Source organism: Phaseolus vulgaris, chromosome 9 (assembly GCF_051622355.1).
Source record: "Phaseolus vulgaris cultivar YP4 chromosome 9, ASM5162235v1, whole genome shotgun sequence".
Taxonomy (NCBI): domain Eukaryota; kingdom Viridiplantae; phylum Streptophyta; class Magnoliopsida; order Fabales; family Fabaceae; genus Phaseolus; species Phaseolus vulgaris.
The window spans coordinates 22,609,610-22,629,900 of NC_143506.1; the positions used below are offsets into that span (position 1 = coordinate 22,609,610).

The window sequence follows — 20,291 nt, forward strand, 5'->3', positions numbered from 1 at the left end:
TCATTCTTCGCAGACCAGTTTGATTGTCAATGATAGATTCGTTCTAGTCAATATTTAAAAAATAAATAACTTGTCCTACTTCGTACTTTCATTTTATAATCGAACTTTTTATTATGTATTGTTTGCTAAAGCTCAACATGAAGCTAAAATCTTACCAATCAACTTTCAAATGACTCAAAACTAAACGGCTAGTATTTTTATCACTGGTGGGGGAAAAAACTGCCATGCTAAGAGGGAGATGAAAAATAACATTGGAGACAAAACTGCCAGATGTCGAACGCTCATAATTCTTCTCCATTATACAAATATGTACGATCAGCGTAAAGAAGTTTGCTCTATATGTTGATGTCCCCCCATTTAACCTTCCATCAACAAACACTGGAAAAATTTATTAATTCCTGTACTTTCGACGAAAGGAAGGGAGGATGATACAGACTTTTGGGACACGAAGATGAACCATAAAGTATGAGCCTTGTCCACTACAACAGAGAGCTCGTTGGGTCAAAAAATTTCCCACCGGAATTACGAATTAGGAGACAACTAACATCTGACTGTTTGTTGCCCGAATTCTTACGCATGTCCAACAGCAGCAATAAAATTCTCCCTTAGACAACTAAAGAAAAGCTTCCTCCACATACCTTCAACTTCTTAAATTTCAATCTCCTTAACCAAGTCGGATTCTGCATTATACTCAAACCTAAAAAGGAATTACAGAACATGTATTTAGTGCTAGATTAAAGTCACGAAAATTTCGTGGTAATGGTTGAAAACCATACTCAGAAAAATTGTAAAGAAGACCATAGAAAAAAACTAATTAAACTTAGTAAATTTTGCAGGGTTGAAGTAATATTTGGTTAGGGGAAACCACATCCTGTGAACACATATTAGTCCTTGATTGTCAGCTTTGGAATACAGCATGGACCACGTCTATAAACAATAAAACAACTTACTAGAAACAATTTAAAACTTGGGGATAGAAAATGTTGAAGTAAGGCTTAAGTTATTACAAGTCTAACTATGTAATTTTTTTATCGACAAAAAAAATTATTAAAATAAAGGGCATAAGACATACAGATAAAAAAATCACATTATAAACTGAGGAAAAAAAATGTAAACTGCTTCTTGTCCTACATAACTAAAACTGAGAGACACTCAACAGAAAAGTAAAACATTGGTTTGTGCTCTATTAAGACTAAATTCCATGGATGCTTTATGGAATACTTGTCTTAATTTCTGTGGAACAATTACTCATATTTTTCGTGAAGGATATGAGTATGCTGATAAGTTGACTAATTTAGAATTCATTCATAGATAATCATTTCATTAGTATAATAGACTTCCATCATGTTTTTAGAATTCTTTATAAATAAGTATAATCAACTTATATATTGTTAACTAACTGAAAACTCTTATATATAAAAAAAAAAAAAAAAAAAATCGGGACATGCAGGTATACAGTGTGTATAGACAGCGGTGACATTTTCATGCTTGTGAGTATTAGGACTTCAGAAATGGGATACTGATCTTTATAGGAGTCAACGAATATCTTTCAAATAGTGTAACAAATTCCTTAGAATACTCATACATAATCAATGATTTTATACAGCTACCAGAGTCATACCAGAGTCGCGTTGAACCGGAGAGGATTCATCATCGGGAACGTCGTCGTTTTTGGAATCGTCGATCTGGACCCTTCCGTGTTTGCAAAATCAGAAAGAAAGGTTGAGATTGGAAGAGTAGTTATGAGTTGAGATCAAAGAGTCAACTCACTCGCGTTGAACCGTGTGTTGGTCCAGTGGATCCCATCCAGCTGGCTCTCGTTCATTATTTCTAGCGCTCTCACTCGGTATTGTCCAATTTCTCTTTTTTCTTTCTTTTTTTTTATTCACCCGAATAATGTTAATAATTAATAAAGAGAAACATATATCCCTGGAAGAAAAATTGACCGGGTCTTCTACTTGTCACCTTCCGCAGTTTCATGCTGCTTCCAGTCAAAATCCACTGATTTGTAAAATAGAAGTTTCTAGAATAACATGTCGATAAGGCAGAAAATTAGAGCACATGTCAGATGACTATTCAATTATTATATGCAAAGAAAACTAGAATAGAAAACCATGTATGAAATAAATTGAATAATAAAAGTGTATCATTCTATTATAAATAATGAAAATTATAATATAAGCAAATCTTAATTATTCTAAAAGTATTAAATGATGTTTAATATTTTATTTTTTACCTACTGGGATTTATTCCTTGCTTTTTTGTATGGTACATGCATCTATTAATAAGATTCAATAATGCAGGCGCACACATAAAGTTAATAATGTTTTAATAATTATGTGGTGTTGGTAATATGGTAAAGTAGATTTTTTGCCCTAACTTTTGATTAATAAGTAATGAAGAAAATATGAATGCCTTAGAAGCATTGAGAGAGAGAGGAACACGGTTAGAATATTTTTGATTAAGGAAGAATAGGATAGGATTGGAAAGAAAGATAGTTTGTTTTAGGTGGCACTTTTTGACCCTGGGTGGGAAAAGGGAATGGATTTCGTACACAAAACGCTAAGTAGGGACCCACAACCCTTCTCTTATGCTTCCTTCATGCGTCTACGGACGGAGGGAGATGGTTGAAAGGAAGAAAAAAAAATGGGGTAAGAGAATGATGATTTGAATAAAGGAAAAGAGGAAAAAAAGATAAATGTTAATTTTATTGTTCTTAATAGAAAAAAAAATACTTGGAAATGATTTTGCATAATAAGCTAATTATTTATGTTGTTATAAGGAAGTAAATTTGAAATTTTTTCATAATCATAATAATTCTTTATATGTGTCCTCTTAATTAAAAATAATATTAGTAATGTTAATAAATAAAATAAATTTTTTATTTTACTGTTTCTTCCCGGTCACCTACTTTTCCAAGGAGAAGATTAATAATAATTAAGAAAAAGAGGAAGAATAATAGGCAATGAAAAAAATAAATAAATAAATAAGGGTGAGAGGGGAGAAAGAATTGTAAAAAGGAAAGGGGGAAGGAAGAAGGCAAGAGAGAGTGGATCGATTCCTCTCAGCAGCACCAGACATTTATAAAAGCTCTTTCCCTTCCCCAAATCCCTCACAATCTTCCATTTTTACCTTTCTCTCTCGTTCGCCACACAAAAAATAATACAAAACAAAAAAAGAACAAGGATAAGAATAAGGAGAAGGTAGCGTAATCATGTCTATCTACCGAGATCTATTCGTCTGTTTATGTTTTCTTGCGTTGTGGCTAATTCATTTCTGACCTGATTTTCGATTTCGGTTAGGTTTTCGCGATGGCGTCGAAGCGGATCTTGAAGGAACTTAAGGATCTCCAGAAGGATCCACCAACCTCTTGCAGCGCCGGTATTTTTTTTAACTTTTTTTTTCGTTTTGTTTTGGAAATTTGGTTTCGATTAAAGAATTTTATACGATCCCTGTTTTGCTACGGCTGAATGATCGTGTATGGTATTTTGGAAATTCGCACAATTGTTTAACCGTGCGTAGATTGTAGTTACTGTATGGTAACAGTGATCTAGGCATGATTTGGGGATGTTGATAATGAATCGATTGTGCTCAGTTTTTGGTATCAACTAAAATCTTTGTATGTGTATTGGGGACGTTTCCGATGATCGGGTGGTGCTGTGGGACGTTCAATTTTTTTTTCTATTGCTATAGTACATTTTAGGATGTGTGATATTCTTCTTTTTCGTTGAAACAGATTCTGTGCGTGTTTTAAGCTTTAAATGTTTCTTTTCCTGATAAAGGATGGTATTATTTTCTGGATTATGCCTCTGTTACCCGATGCCTTGCTGTGTGTTTCATGGTTAAATTAGCAATAAGGAACTGGATTTCCTGCAGTTGAGGACTGCGGTTGTACATGTGGTTGTTACTCTCTAAGTATGACCAACAATCGGTGTGATCATTGGTATTCATAAATCTTATTCCTCATTTTGGATCGCTGCTTGTGTTATTGTCCAACCTGATTAGAGGGGTGATCCAAACTAATTTATCTGCTAGGTTAAAATCTCTTTAAGATAGTCATATGACCTAGATCTTTATTGCCAAATTGACTATTAATGACATATTATTACGAGGATATGATTTGGTTTATTTTGAAGACATTTATAATTTTGTTGTTTCCTAATCATACTACTAATCCTTGAAGTTATTATAAATATAGTTGGATAAACCTGTTAGAAATCCGATTTCGGACTTAGGAATTGATTGAGAGCCTGAGATGCTATTATGTGCTTGTCTATTGGGCCTTAGGAATGTGTCCAATCTAGTTATGTGTTGTTGATATTTAGAATAACTTAGTGCTCATCCCACATTTTGTCTGTTGTTTTTTAAAACATTGCAGGACCTGTTGCTGAAGACATGTTTCACTGGCAAGCAACAATTATGGGTCCTCCAGACAGTCCTTATGCTGGAGGTGTTTTCCTAGTCACTATTCATTTCCCTCCAGACTATCCCTTCAAGCCACCCAAGGTTTGTATGATGCCATAATAATTTTTTCCACTTGTTTATCTTGTTTGGAGTTTTATGTTCTAAGGGAACCTTTTTAACAGTGAATGCTTCCTTGAAACTCTCATTTCTCACCCAAGAATTAAATTTATTGTTTGGTCTCAATTTTCAAAATAGTACAAACTTTAGTGTTTATATTGTTGAAAATTTTAATGAGAATTCTATTTTCTGTGAATATAACAAATTCTGTGTTCTATATCGTCATGAGCCCTGTGCTGTGCAAGTCCTTCAGCTGATCTTGTGAATGCCTTTCAGGTAGCATTCAGGACTAAGGTATTTCACCCAAATATTAATAGCAACGGAAGCATTTGCCTTGACATCTTGAAGGAACAGTGGAGCCCTGCGCTAACTATTTCCAAGGTCTGTTTCTTCTTTATTTTACATAATAAGATAATCCTTTATTCCTCAAACTATGTTTTTAATCATTCTTCCAACTTCAAAAACTGCCTAAACTTGATGTTTTGGCAGCTTTATTTGCACATGATCTAATATTTGTATTCAATTTTGATATACAATATTTAACTTGATTTAAGCTATCATCTAATCATGTGTCACGGTATCATTAAAGATGTTTGACCTCAAAGGTTGTTCATAATTATAGTCAATTTTTGTTGAACGATGTAAAATCATTTTGTTAAATGAAAAATTAAAATGTTTGTATTTCTTTACAATAGAGTCCAGATGGATGTTTTAAGTTTGGAATGATATTGTCAATTGAGTAATTGTCATGGAAGGAACGGCCATATGTAGCTTGATGCTTGACTCTTTCAAGCAGCCAAAAGTTATTTGGCTCTTGTAGTTGGGGTTTTAAACGTCACCGTTCTAATTATTCCTTGTTGAGAACAGTATGTTGAATTGCAACTCAGCATTGTTTACTTTGTCTTTGCCATGTTTAGGTGTTGCTCTCAATTTGTTCCCTGTTGACGGACCCCAATCCTGATGATCCTTTGGTCCCCGAAATCGCCCACATGTACAAGACAGATAGGAACAAGTACGAGTCAACTGCCAGAAGCTGGACCCAGAAATATGCCATGGGTTAAGTGACCTGTGGTATGTGTGAAGGAGAGCCTTTCTACTTCCAGTGTTTAGGCCTCTCAGCCCTTGTATGAATATTTGTTGTTTTCAATTATGATTAAGGCCCCTCCACTTGAAGATGAAAGGGGGAAAACGTTTATCCTACTCTTTGTTTTCAAATGGTAATTTAGAACAGTGAAATGTGGCCCAAATCAAATGTTATTCTCAAATTTGTAAACCTTCTAGTGGTGCCATTGCATGTTTCTTATTTTTTTTTTCCGTTCAATTGAAGAGTTGCTCATCACATGGTACTTTTCTCAAACATTCAGCGTGTATCAATGTAAAAAACATTAAGGTGTTTTAAAAAATAAAATAAAAAATTACCATTGTTCAATGCTAATGACATGATCAGGAGGTTAAATTGTCGTAAGTTATTTATTATAATGGTCCTTATGTTTTACAACACCTTAATCCTGTAATTTTTTTATTATACAAATTTTGTACTTCACTTTCGAAAAAATGCGCATTAACATTTGTCTTATCTGTTGGTGGGCAAAAACCATGTGTGGCCTATGTTTTTTCTCATTTTAAATAAATATTTATCTGCTTTATATTTTAACAAAATATTTTCGTTTCCTGTCATTTTTAGATATGTAATTAACTCTTATCTTATTTTGTAATAAATAATACTCACTTTTTAATTTTATATTTTAATGAAATGATATTTATTTTTATTTTATTTAAGTATTGATTAAAATTTAAATAAAATATTATGAAAATTAAAAGTTTAAATTTAATATAAAATTAAAGTAGTTAACAAATTTATAAATAAAATAAGAGAAATTAATAAGAAATGTAAATATCATTTATTAAAAAAATATTATATTTACTTAAAAGTAGGGATTTGCAAAGTGGGGTCGTTGGTAAAAACGCGGAGCGGACTGACTTTTTCAACCCGCATTAACCCGCAACCTGCGCGGGCTAGCAACGGGACGGGTCGGTCCGTTAATCCGCAAGAAAAAAAAATTGGCACTTAGCAACAAGACAACGCAATTAAGTTTTCACAAAATTTTAAAGAAAGAAACACAACACAATCATGTCAATAATGTTTATGTTTAATGTTTTTAAATTAATGTTTATGTTTATGTTTAATGTTTTGAAATTAGGTATTTTTAATGTTTTGGAAGTGGAAGAATAGTGATATTTGATATTTATCTTAATGTTTAATGTTTTAATGTTTGATTATGTTTGAAAAGAAAGAAAACGAATTTAGGTTTGATAATAACAAATATATAAGTTTAATTTAATAATTTTTTAAAAACAAAATATAAAAAATATATATATATTTAATTTATAAAAAACAAAAAATATGCGGACCAAGCAGCCAATGCGGGACGGGCTGATGCCTTTGCCACCCCTACTTAAAAGTGATAGAGTATATCTGTCCGCTCATGACTGCACTAAAAAAAAAATCATTTTTACTATGTTTAAACCGTTTGCTTATATAGGCAAATGCATAATTTGGTGTCAATGCTTGATGAATATTTCTGACGATGACCTAGCTGTATATCACTTTTCTTTTTAAAGAGGGTGTGGACACTTTCTTTGTAATTAGAGTATAAGCATCTACTAATTATAGAAGAAGGATTCTTTGTAAGGACTTCAATCATTAATCCATCATAAATCCTTGTACTTGGAGTTACCTTCACCACTTCAATGCTCTTACGTGTTTATAGGGTACACAATAACAAGTAAAAAAAAAGGTTGACATGAAAGGCTTAATAGAGTTGTTTATAATGCAAAATTGTTTAATCTCTGGCAAAAAAAAATTACATGTGCCCTCATCAAAACAATTATCATCCTACTTTTTTAAATTTTTACGAAAAATGTTTTTATTTTTTTTTCTTTTAAGTTTGTCTCTGTGCATCTAGGGTTATTTTGGAAGTTTGGTTTAAAAAATATCAAGATGTTTTAGTGTAGTATATTTTATTTTCTATTCAAAAATATTTTTTATAATATTTGATACATTTATCGATAAAATAAAATATTATTATTTATTTAATAAAATAAATAATTGAATAACTTTATTTATATAAAATTAATTAAATACATTTTTTAAATAACAACTACATAATTTTTCAATAGTATTATTATAAAATTATGTGTCACAACATTAACATTTGTCACATAGTTAATACATCTACACAGTTAATAAAAATATATCTGGAGCATAACATCAAACTTTTCATATATGCTCTAATTGTAATTACATGTATGATATAGATTGATGTGCGTTTCCCAAATATTGCGACACTTGAAAAAAATTGAAAGAGAAATATAAGTAAATTATTAAAATAATGTAAATTAAATTTTGGTGATAAAATGTACTATTCTTAGAGCAATTATTTATGATGAAACGCTCATTACTAAAAAAATATGTATTTCAGCCGTTAGATCAATCATTAAAAACACTCTAGATTGTGATGCTCTATTTGGAAGAAAAATGATGATATTAGAAGGAGATTTTTGTTAAGTATTACCCGTAAGCATAAATAATTTTTACATTTATAGTTAAGTCTTCTTTATGGAGTAACACAAATATATTGCATTTACAAGAAAACATGCACAATTTTGCAGAACATTTCATGCGCATTGGAGATGAGATTGAATATACAAATCTTGATGATATGATAAAAATATCCCTTGAACAAGCAATATCATGGGAAAGAGAGAGTTCAATACAAAAACTTATACAACAAACATCATTCAAGTTGGAATTTCATAAAGGGGATGCATTTTACTTGGTTTAGAGAGCCATATTGGATCCAAAAAGATGATAATGTTGAATAACTTAATAAAATGATTATCGATCATTTTCCAAGTGAACAACATAATTTATTGTCATTTGATGAGGTTGAAAGAGACACACATGATTTATACCAACACGAGTTCTTACACTTCATTGTTCCGTGTGACTTGTCATCTCATATTTTAAAAATGAAAAAAGTTGTACCGTTAATGTTATTGCGAAACATAGACCCTAAATATAGGTCATATAATGAGACAATATTATTGTATCGTGGATTCTACATGAACATGTTAAACATTGAAATCTTGACAGGTCAGTATGTTAGACAAAGATTATCAAAAATTAAACATAAAACAATAGAAAGTGTTGGTCTCCCCTTTGTGCTTATTAGGATACAATTTCATGTGAAGTTTAGTTTTGTATTTACTATAAATAAATCACAAGTACAAATTATATTCAATGTTGAAATTTACCTTCAATTTCATGTTTTAAGTCATGGTCAACTATATGTTGTTTTGTCATGAAGTGTTTATCAAACTTCTACACAAATGCTTATTAAAGAAGGACACCGTAAAAGAAAAGATGGAAATTTGACAAAAAATATTGTTCATAAAGAAATTTTGTTATCTTAAAATCATGTTTTTTGTTTTTTGTTTATCTTTGACATATGAGCATATGCGTATCTTAATATTTTACTTAGCTATATATTATTTTACAAAATACTAAGTAAATTTCATCATACTTATATGTTATATTAAAAGTAACGTAAAATACAAGGAGACCTTACATGTAATATATATACGTACCCGAGTATGCACTTTCTAATTTTTTACGTTGTTCAAATTTACATATAATCATACATATATTTTAATTCGTGGTTTCCTCTAATAGTATAAAAAAAAAAATATTCAATATCAAATCATAGTTGTTATAATAAAAAAACTTTGTGCAAATAAATATCTACATTATAAAGCTGTTATTATTTATTTAATATTTTTATAATAAATTATATATTATTAACGTGTCTAAATACATGACATTAGTTTTTTTATGTAACTTTTTTAAACTCAAAAAATTATGGATTACATTTTTTACAAAGAATTAGGAAGACTCCTTAAAGCCAAATTATATTTTTTAGTTAGATAATATAAATTTACTTAATTGTGATATAATTTAATAAATAAATTTATTAACAAAAGATTTAATTCTTATAGAAACATGGAAACTCAAGTAGATCTTGAACACTAATTTTTGTCTGGTCTCCCCACCTAAGAAATAATTTATTATTACAAAATCATGAGAGTGTATATTACTGTTTTCTTTTTTAGAGTATGTGTTTCGAAATATATATTAAAATTTGTAGTGATATTAGTAAATTTACCTCATGTATAATTCAAAAAATTATAATTATTATAAGCTTATAATGTAATATCTATAACAAAGAAAACATAAAAAAACTTTTAAAAATATTTAAAAAAATGTTCACTTATATAACAACACCCGTGTTTCCGCTAATATCATTATTAAAAATAAATTCATAAAACAAAAACACATTATTTATATTATGGTTTAAGGGAATTTCCTAGTACTCACGTGGAGCACCTATGGATTATCTTTCAGTATAAGCTTAGATTTTATAAGAATTTTGGATTATGATAAACAGTTTAGTGAGAATTATAGATCGGTTGAAACGAGTTATGAGAATCCATACCTTAGGGAGTGATCGTCCTTCACTAACGTAGGATGTTGAGTCCCATCTGGATCCAATCCTAGGTACCAAGATTTCTATGTGGCTTACTCCCTTATTTTTATTAATTATTAAATGGAAATTTGAGAGAATAAACTTAATTTAAATACTTCAAAAGTTAAAAGTAAACAATTAAAATTAGGAAAAATTAAAGTGCAAAGATAATTCTAAGGAAACAATAAATACCAGCCGAAGGTAATTTTATTATTGTAAAAAACTGTGAAATTATGTAAAAAGAACGTACTCAACAGAGAGGGCAACCTGGTCCATTTTTAACTTTTTGGGTCAGGGCCCGTACTTAACTCTCTGGACTTTGCATTTTATTTATTTGGGCTGAACCTTACATGCGCTGCAGAGAAAAAGAAACCAATTCGGTGTGCTTCATGCACCCCATCAATTTTGAAAAAGATTATTTTTTTAAAATAATTTTCGGAATTCAAAAAATATATATATATTTTTTTTTATAGAAATGTGTTTCAAAAGATTTTTCTAAAATAAAAACCAATTAGATGTAATATTTAGTTATTTTACCTATTTGATGAGGAGATAAAATGGCGGAAGAAATACCTTCAATTCGTTATGACCCAAAGACTTAAAAGAATGAAGGTCTAATTAAAGCCCATCTTTTATTACTAACTTCAACGGGCTTTGTTGGTTAGAATAACACCGACACTGGATCCTATCCTATAGTGAAGATATTTTGAATTTTTAAAGAAAACTCAAAACTTTCGTTCGAATTTTCTGCTTATTACAGATTTGTCAAACAGTTCAATTACTCCCTCAACTGCATTACCTGTCAATGTCAGGTGAGGTAAATGAAAACTGCAGCAGCACTCTACAATTATACACTTCTGCAATACATTGGCATAACATTAAATACCTCTTTTCGTTCTTCTTTATTCAATTTTTATACCACTCTTTCTAAAATAAAATGTCATTGATGAATTCTGAGTAATTAAGTGCTACACTGCACTTGTCTTAACACCATGTTAGGTTAAACTTTGTAACGATGCTTTAAGATGTAATTCGCAAAAAATACATTCCCAAGCGAATAAAATTTAATCACTGACACTATTTTATCATCCATAACAATATGTAAAGGGAGTTTTTTTTAATACATTTTGTTTTCCAATTTTATCATTTATAATATTAAAATATAACAAATTTAAGAACTGTTTATTTTAAATTGAAAATTTTAATTTTAATTTTTTTAGATAAATTAGAATTTAAAAAAAAAAATCAAAAAATCCAATTTCTTACAATTTTATCTACTGAATAACTACATTTTTAAAATTCAAATAATTCTTCTTAATAAAAAACCACCACACAATAAAAAAAATTACATACAACAAAATTAAAAAATTATTTGTTTTTATAATAAATTTAATAAAAATATTTTTATAATTTAATAATTATTTCAATAGTTATTATATTAATAGTATTTAAAAAAATGTAATTATTCATCTTTTAAAAAAATAATTTATTTATTTTAAATAAATTATTGAATAATTAATTTTACTTCAAAATAATTAAACAACTTTGCTTTTTATAAATAACGATTATATATATAATAATAGTTACTTTTTAATATACATAATTTATCCTTTTAAAAAATATATTCAATTGTTGTTATAATTTAATAATAGATTTATTAACAAAAAAATTATTTCTTAAATTATAGATAAACTCAAATAAATTTATAAACTATAATTTTTTATTTTAGTATTTTATTTAAGAAAAAATTTATTGTTACAAGATTATCATACTCTAGTTTTCGTTTTTATGTATATAATAAAAATCTTGAAATGAGATTTGTAAATTTATGTCATACATTAATTTAATAAAATTATAATTATTATAAATTTATAATATAATATCTAACTAACAGAATTTAACTACAAACAAGTCTAAAAAAATAAAGATAATTTAGATAACTTTTTAAAAATACTTAAAAACCGTTTAATTATATATCTTATTCATAAAAAAACAGACATTTAATAAATATATGTGCAAGTATTTATTTAAAGTGACTTGTTAATCAGAGTGATAAAGATAGTAATTTTAAAAAAAATATATAAGAATATTTTTTTCACATGCCAATAAGAAAAATCTCTTTTAATTTTTGAAACTAAATATCTTGAGATACTGGTTCTCATTTGCTTTAGTTAAATGCAGGTTTTGATTATGTTTTGCATAATTATATCCATTAATTTTGTTCCTAAAAAAGTGTTGACTAACAACAGGCAAGTGGCATGCATGTGTTTTAAATGGTGAAAGAAGAAATAGGGACAATGAACGTGTTTTAATTAGGGAAGCGTTCAAAGGACAAAGAACAAAGAACAAAGAAGCTAATTAATGAAGGGCATAATCATGTAATAGTACTAGTAGAAATTAATCACAAAAAGGACATATAGCTACATTCATTCTGGCGGCGATATCGAATGACAACCGCCATATTAGCCGGAATCCCAACCACTCATGCCTCGGTTCTATTCTATGTATGCTAACTGCATTAACTCAACTTGCATTTAGATATACAGTTTAAGTTAACCAATTATCACATCTTCATAAATAAAAATATCTTTATTGATTCTAGTAAATATATAAGAGGTGAGTTTAACAATAATTGATTTTCATAAAATTAATTTAGAAGGTAAAGGTAATTGTTTCTACTTATATATTATAAATTAGTTTTATCTCTGAATTAATATAGGATCCTCAACACATTCTTTCACACTAATGTATGAATATCTTGTGTATGTGGCTAGATATTTGTGGATGGTTCAATATCGGGTAGCATGATAACTCAAACAAATTTCATTAGAATAAACTCTAATATCATAGTAAGAAATGAATTTAATTCTAACTTATTCTTACAAAATAAACTTACAAAGTAGTTTGTCCTCCACTTGTGTAGTGTAAATTAGTCTTATCTTTAATCGACTCCCTCATTCTGTGGTGTGAACTATTCGAGCATGAAATTAAATATTTGTTCATCGTCCAATATAGATGACATGATAAGTGCAACAAGTCTCATTACAGTAGACTCTGATGTCATATTAGATAGTGAGTTTAAGTCAAATTTGAATGTCTCCTCTTATATAATATAAATTGATCTTATCTCTAATTAATTTGAGATCTTCAATACAAAAGATTGCAATATGATTGGGGTAAAGTCATTAACTACTCCAAATATATACTTTTCAAAATTATTTGTTGAAAGAATATATATATATATATATATATATATATACACACGTGGTTGTTGTGTTATATTTCATCCATGTATGAATAATTAAAAGTATAAGGTATTATTTTAATATTTAAATTTTCCATTAATTTGTTGAAATACATATGGTTTTATATTTAATTTATAAATCCAGATCTTTTATAGAAATATGTAAGGTACTTGCCTAGTAGTTGTATTTTTGAGATGTTCTCTCTTTTTTTATGTTGATGATCTCCTTTGGTGTATGGTGGGTGTGTACTTGCAAAAAGTTTTTCGATTTCTTTTGTGAAATTGAGAGTGATAAATGTTATTAAAACATAATTTTTACCTGTTCCAAGCCAATCTACTTATAGATTCGTAGTAGGCCTCAACACGAATGAGCCTACATCAATATAGATATTGTAATTAACCTCGTATTAGTCTCACATTACGATATGTTTAAGTAGATTTAAGGTTAACTTTGGGTTTAATATTCGTGTTTGTTAGTTTTCCAAGATGTCTTCGACAAAATTTCCAAGATTATTATGTAATATTTTTGACATTTTATGGTGTAGGTAATTTCATTCGTGTATAGTACACTAGCCCATCAAGCTCAAAAAGCTTTGCTTGCGAGACTTTTTAAAAATAATTCTACAAACATTCTTTGTTGGTTGTAGAGATGGTCTCGACTGTCTCCCTAGCGACTCGAGGGGTTTTTCCTACGTAGTTTAGAAGGTTTTTCATATGGGTTGGTTGGGGACTTGAAACGACATTTCTCATTACCTATTTTTGAAATGATTGTGTTTTTTGGATGTTGATAGCTCTAACGATTGGGAAAAATGTGTTCTTTAGGTTACCTTGCTTTCCAGATTCTATAAGTACAGGTGGATCCTAGTGTTGGGATCACCTGTGTTTTATCATTCATCCAAGTAGTGGCTAGGTGCAAAGCATTCACTATTTTACAAGTTTAGTTATGTCTTCTTCTTCGACGAATGTGTTGGCCTTTTCGAGTGGGTACTCGTCGAAGGATTTCGATGAGCCTTCAGTCACCATTGTGCGTGTCATAGTTGCCTCTGTATCTGGACATGTCGGGTTGATGCTCTCGGTGAATCTATAGATTTAGTTGTGAACTTGGTCGAGGGTGGTCTTCCACCTTGGTTGGGTTATGATTGAGTAGACATGTGTGCGAATGAGTACTTTTCTGAGTATCAATGGTTGTTTATGATGGAGTCTTTTACAACTAGTGTATTGATACTTAACAAAGATGTTGAGGTGGGCATAATTTTGTTGGAGCATAGTAGTGTTGTTGACAACGTATGTGATGGCTAAGAAGGGGCTATGTATAAGTTCTTTTATATGTGTGTGTTTCTTCAAAGATCTTCATATTGAATTTCCTTTTGATGACTTCACTATGAGGGTTCTTTGGGTCTTAAATGTTGGTCCTACTCAGTTGTAACTTGTAGGTTCATTGCAAGTTTTTCACTTGTTGTGAGTTATTCGTATTAAAAACCTCCTTGCAAGTTTTTTTTCATTATTATAGTTTTCGATTAACTGACCTTGTCGGTTGGTTGTCACTTGTAAGCTATTTTTCATCATGTTTGACTTCCTACTTCTTGCCTCCTCCAACATAGTCCATTAATTTGTTGAAATATATATATACTTATCTATAATTTATAAATCAAGATCTTCTATAAGAATATGTGTGGTGTTCTTGTATGACTCGAGAAGGTCTCTCCGCTTGCCTAATAGTTTGTGTCTTCGGAGATGCCTTCCTCGTGATTTGATGATCTCCTTCAGTGTAGGTTAGGGGTGTGTACTTGCAAAATGTTCTTTAATGCTCAAATCACTCATTTTGGGTAAGTTGGAGTGATAAATGTTATCAAAATGTAACATATACATGTCCTAAGAAAATTTATTTGTATTCAGCCTCAACACTGATGGTTTAAATCAATATGAATATTGTAATTAACCTTATTTTAGTGTAACTGATATGCTTATTAAATTAATTTAAGATTAGCTGATAACAAAAATGTTGATCACAAATATCATCTAAACAAATTTGAGGTCGAAAAAAAAAATTAACATCATATTTATTTATTCCTGTTTATCAATTCTTCAAAATATCTTTAATTCCATTTCCATAATTATTATGTAATATTTTTTACTTAGAAGATAATCTCGGCCGTGTATATAGTGTATATAGTACATATTCCATAATTATTATGTAATATTTTTTACTTAGAAGATAATCTCGGCCGTGTATATAGTGTATATAGTACATATGGGATACGGTGTTCTATTTAATGTAAAGTTAAAAAAGTTTATGTTATTTTAATATGTATGGAATATAGTACGTTTGAATACGTACTCACTATGATTCTCTTAGATGATAAATAGTTGCATGTGAATTGATTTTACGATGATTTACTACTCAGTAATTTGTTATTGGTCGATCCATGTTCCTTGATATCTATATACAGTATGGTATTGTATTTATACGTATGATGTATCCTTGGTAATGGTGAAAATGATGAGTATCTTAAGAATGTAACATTGGAAGGGTAGGAATAGGAAGTGGAATTTGGGTGTTGTTATATTTTATATGTTTATATACGCCGGTGTTGAGGAAAAGGCAAGACATAACATATCCTTTCCTACAATGTATCAACAATTTGAGTGTTTAAATATGAAGGGACATCGTGACCCATGTCGTGTGTGTTTTTATAGTTTGTTTAAGGAGAGTGGTACTTGTATCTGAGTTTTATATTCACAAGAATACGTGCCCAGCATCAAGCTGTTTGATACTCTACTTTTAAAATACAGGAGCATTAATTTAGAAGAAAAGAATATTAAAAAAATGGTTGCAAATGGGTCGTGCCCACGAGTGGGTTTCGAGAGAGCAAGGCCCCTGAAAACCCGGATGATTAGTTAGAAAACCCAAATACCTAATCTTAGTTCCATGTACTGCTGATGGCCTTGTCTCTTTCTGAGGACAGGCCCACAATGCAGGGTTGAATTTTGGTACCTAAATATCTCTAATCAGTGGAATTTTACTTGTCATTTCAACTCAACACTTTGAGTCAATGCATGCAGTTCCTTAGCTGGAGCTGTCCACAATTATATAATATCAATGCACTTACATAATCTATGTATGCCATTAATAATAATATGATCCTTCTTATTATCATCGCTACAAATTATTCATCAAAAACAATCAAATGAGGAACGGTGTTGGTTCTCTCATGCAGCCCACTCAAAAATCCTAATAATGCTCACTAATTAAATGGGCTGTGACAAGTTTGAAGTGGGAGCCAACTTTTTTGCCCACACTAGACAAGAAAAGGAAAATCACATGTCCTGCAGTTTATAAACGGCATACAATATGCTATTATACGCGAATAAAGCTTGCTTCAGTTTGCCAATTAATTCCCAAACACAAAACCAGAAACCGTGAAGGAAAGCACGAGTAGTTATGCTTTTGCAGAACAGGGTTTTTGGACTTCACCTTGCGCTCTACCAAATCCCCTTATTCTCTCATTTCACTTTCTCTTTCTTTTGTTTTCTTCCCTTTTAGTTGTACTACTCTCTTTTCTTTTCTTTTCTTTTCATTTCAAATTTTCTCCCTTCACTTCTAGTTAACCAAATAAAACATCACAATATTCCATGTGTCTGTAACCCAACCCGATTTCTATCCTATCCGTTGTTGTTATTATTGAATCATGATGTTTAGTGATAACAAAAGCATGTTCCTTCCACCACCCCCATTTTGAGGCACAAAATTTTGGGTTGCCACCAAATCCTCCCCATTATGCCTATTTTTCAGAGCAGATTGGGATTCCAAATTCCAAACCAATCAGAACTCAGTGCTGATCAACGCCCCCAATAAAAAGAAACATAAAAACTAACTACAAAACCCAAAGCCACCTTATTCAATCCTTTCTCTTCCACTCTTTCTTGGAATTTAGGTTCTTACACTATAATAATTAATTAATGAATCGTTATTCATTATTAGAGAAAACAAACAGAAGTCACATAGTCTCCACTTTCACCATGGTACAGGTACCACTCACAAACGGTGCCGATAACCGGTAATAAACGGTGAAATGTCAGTGGGACCAACACAGGCTCAGCGTTCACCCTTCTGTGTCTTGTAGTCTCGAGACAAATCCCCCATGCGACCATGTTTCTCTACTTCCACTTTGCACTTGCAGCCTTTACCACACTCCATGCTTCACATCACTCGTTTATCTCTACACTATTCAAAACAAGATATTATTATCAAAACCCTATTACTCTGCAATGCACTGCATGTTAGATATTAATTGCAACATTGTTTTAGTTTTAAATATATTTACTAAGTGAATGAAATCTTCCTAAGATCACTTACATGTCATACGTGCATGTCAAAGTCGCTCAACCATTTTTTTTTATGGGAACAAATTACTATCAAGGATCCTTTGATAAAATAAACCAGACGCGATCTTTTCTAGATCAGACAACAAAATACTAGTGCTTTTCTTTTTATTGGAGCCCATTCACATTCACATTAGAATAAACATTCGTATATGCATTAGAGTTTCAATCAACAAAAGCAAAGAGAAATATATCTATGTGTGTGTGTGCGCGCGCTTTTTTCTAAATGTGTGAGGCTAATTATGTGGGACTGAAAGAAAGACTGATAACTTGGTCTAGACACATTCATGCGCACGTCCGATACACGTCTCTTTTGCATTAGAAAATTTGGAGTTTGGAACAATCTTGCAAGATATTTTTATTTAAGTAACTCAAATTCGATAGAGGGCACGTGATATGCTTCAATATAACCTAATCTTCATCCTCAGTCAATATTATTAAAAAATATTCAAAGAAACCAGCTGTGGCTGTCTCTATTTTTTTTTTTACATTTTTACTTTTATAAATAATTAATTAATGCGTTTATGAAAGTTTAAACACTCCACACTCTAATATAAACGTTTACAATGTTATATTAAATATTTTAACAGCGATTGTGTTTCCTATCGATGTAGATTGTATCATTTTATACATCAGTTGTAATTTATAATTGATATTCTACACATATTAGAATTATGATCGATATAAAAGGTGGTGTTCTTAATTTTCCACTAGAAACTTGGTATCATGAAGACTACAAACAATCAAACTCCTAAGATTTACGAGAAAAGCGCACAAAAATAATTCAAGGATTTAAGATAGAAGAGCTGCAAATTAAAGTGTGCATGCGAGATTCAATACATTTTAAAGAAAGACAAACACACAAGGTATTAAAAGTGAACTAGGGACAGAATAGAATAGGAACCTTAGGTATGGAAGTAGGTATTAACACTTTGTTTGGTTTGGGTGTGGAAAGTGGAGGACTAGTTTACAGTGACTTTGATAGAAAATGAATGAAAAATTATGGAGTTTGATTTAATGGGCAGATAGTGAATTTGAGTAAAAAAATTATTTGTAAATATGATTGAATTAATTAATGTTGGTAGGTTGTTTTTATTTTCAAAATAAAAGCATTTTTTATATTAAAAAAAAGATCTTAGTTGAGAAAATGAAAATAATTTATTTATTGGAAATATTAATGATTAGAAAATATTATTTATTAATTGTCAATAATAATTATAAAAAATAAAGAAAATTTCAATAAATAAAATTATTTTACAAAATCAAATGTTAGACACCGGGATAAATTACTAATTCATCTAACAATTTATACAAATTTATCACTTTCTCTTTATTTCACACTCCATTTTCTCTTTTAAAACTTTTCTTACAAATCATTAATCACCTAAACCAAATATGCACAATCATAAATAATTAAAAATAATCCTGACAATTACTTACTAATAGTAAATCACTTATACTTAGCAATGCTTAATTGAAGAATCTAACCATGTTATGGAAGAATCTAAGGTGGATCACTTATATTAATTAATTCTTTCAATAAAAAAAAATCTAAGATGGAATAGTAGCATCGACAACAAGATCAAGCGAAGAAATAGGGAAAAGTAAGAAAATAAGACAGTGATGATACTGCATCAATTTTAGTAACTAACTAAGTATTAGCAGATTTACAAACTTATTATATAGGATTATTTTTATATTGTTTTCTATGAACAATGTCATTTTAATGACTAAATTTATTGATATAAAAATATAGAACACGTAACGTATTTTACTGAATTCATTAACTTTTTCTAAAAAAACACATTTTTAATCAAGGATTAAATTTAATTTTTCTTATGTTTAAACGCTAAATTTATCCATTTAAAAGTATAAAGTTTTACAAGATTTCTCTCAATTTATAAAAAAAAAAGAAGATATATTTTTAGTAAAAATATTCTACTAATCATAATTCAGCATTAAATTGGGTATGAGAGTTAGTTTTAGAAATAAAAAGTCAAATAACCAATATAATCATTGTTTTGGAATAATGATTCATTAGCTTAGGAGAATTAAATATTACTCCACATTTGTGTCTGTAACTGGAAACATAACCCATGTTGTAATTCACGAACGCCTCAAAAAAGGTAATTCTTTTCGTGTCTTTAAACTCATAAGTTGTGATTTTTTTACTCTTCTAAAGGGTAAAGTATACTTTTAAAAGTAAAGTGTGATTTTTACCATTTTTAATTAAAACGGTTAAGTCGTTGAACATGTCACGCACGGTGATTAGCAACAAAAAAAAAACAGAGAGAGAATGTAATGGACAGCTATAAGATTTCAAAAGTAAAAAGCTCTTAATCTATTATATTTCTTTCATATTTGTAACAAAATAATGTATTTTAATTCCCCCACTAAATTAGCTTTCAGTTGAATGAGATTATTTTGTAGGGACAGCAGCTGAATGGTGAGTTAGTGTTGTAATTTAATACATATTAGATCTTGGTCATGGTTTTCTTTAAAGTTAGTTTTTGTTGTCTCTGTGGATTCACAATCCTTTTTCATGTTTAAAATTGTGT

The 20,291-nt window shown here is 29.8% G+C and overlaps 1 protein-coding gene and 1 long non-coding RNA gene across 2 annotated transcripts; one reads left to right on the forward strand and one right to left on the reverse strand.

Annotated features, from left to right (window-relative positions):
• Positions 1 to 170: 170 nt before the first annotated feature.
• On the reverse strand, positions 171 to 2,023 carry LOC137820536 (uncharacterized). Its single transcript, XR_011082647.2, has 2 exons — positions 1,622 to 2,023; positions 171 to 697 (listed from the first exon to the last, which is right to left on the reverse strand). It is a non-coding gene; the product is annotated as an uncharacterized LOC137820536 (long non-coding RNA).
• A 595-nt stretch (positions 2,024 to 2,618) lies between these two features.
• LOC137820537 (ubiquitin-conjugating enzyme E2 10) lies at positions 2,619 to 5,794 on the forward strand. Its single transcript, XM_068624674.2, has 5 exons — positions 2,619 to 3,203; positions 3,303 to 3,381; positions 4,379 to 4,506; positions 4,798 to 4,902; positions 5,439 to 5,794. Exons 2-5 carry the CDS (start codon positions 3,312 to 3,314, stop codon positions 5,580 to 5,582), a joined length of 447 nt encoding a protein of 148 aa, XP_068480775.1. The 5' UTR covers positions 2,619 to 3,203; positions 3,303 to 3,311; the 3' UTR covers positions 5,583 to 5,794.
• Positions 5,795 to 20,291: the final 14,497 nt, after the last annotated feature.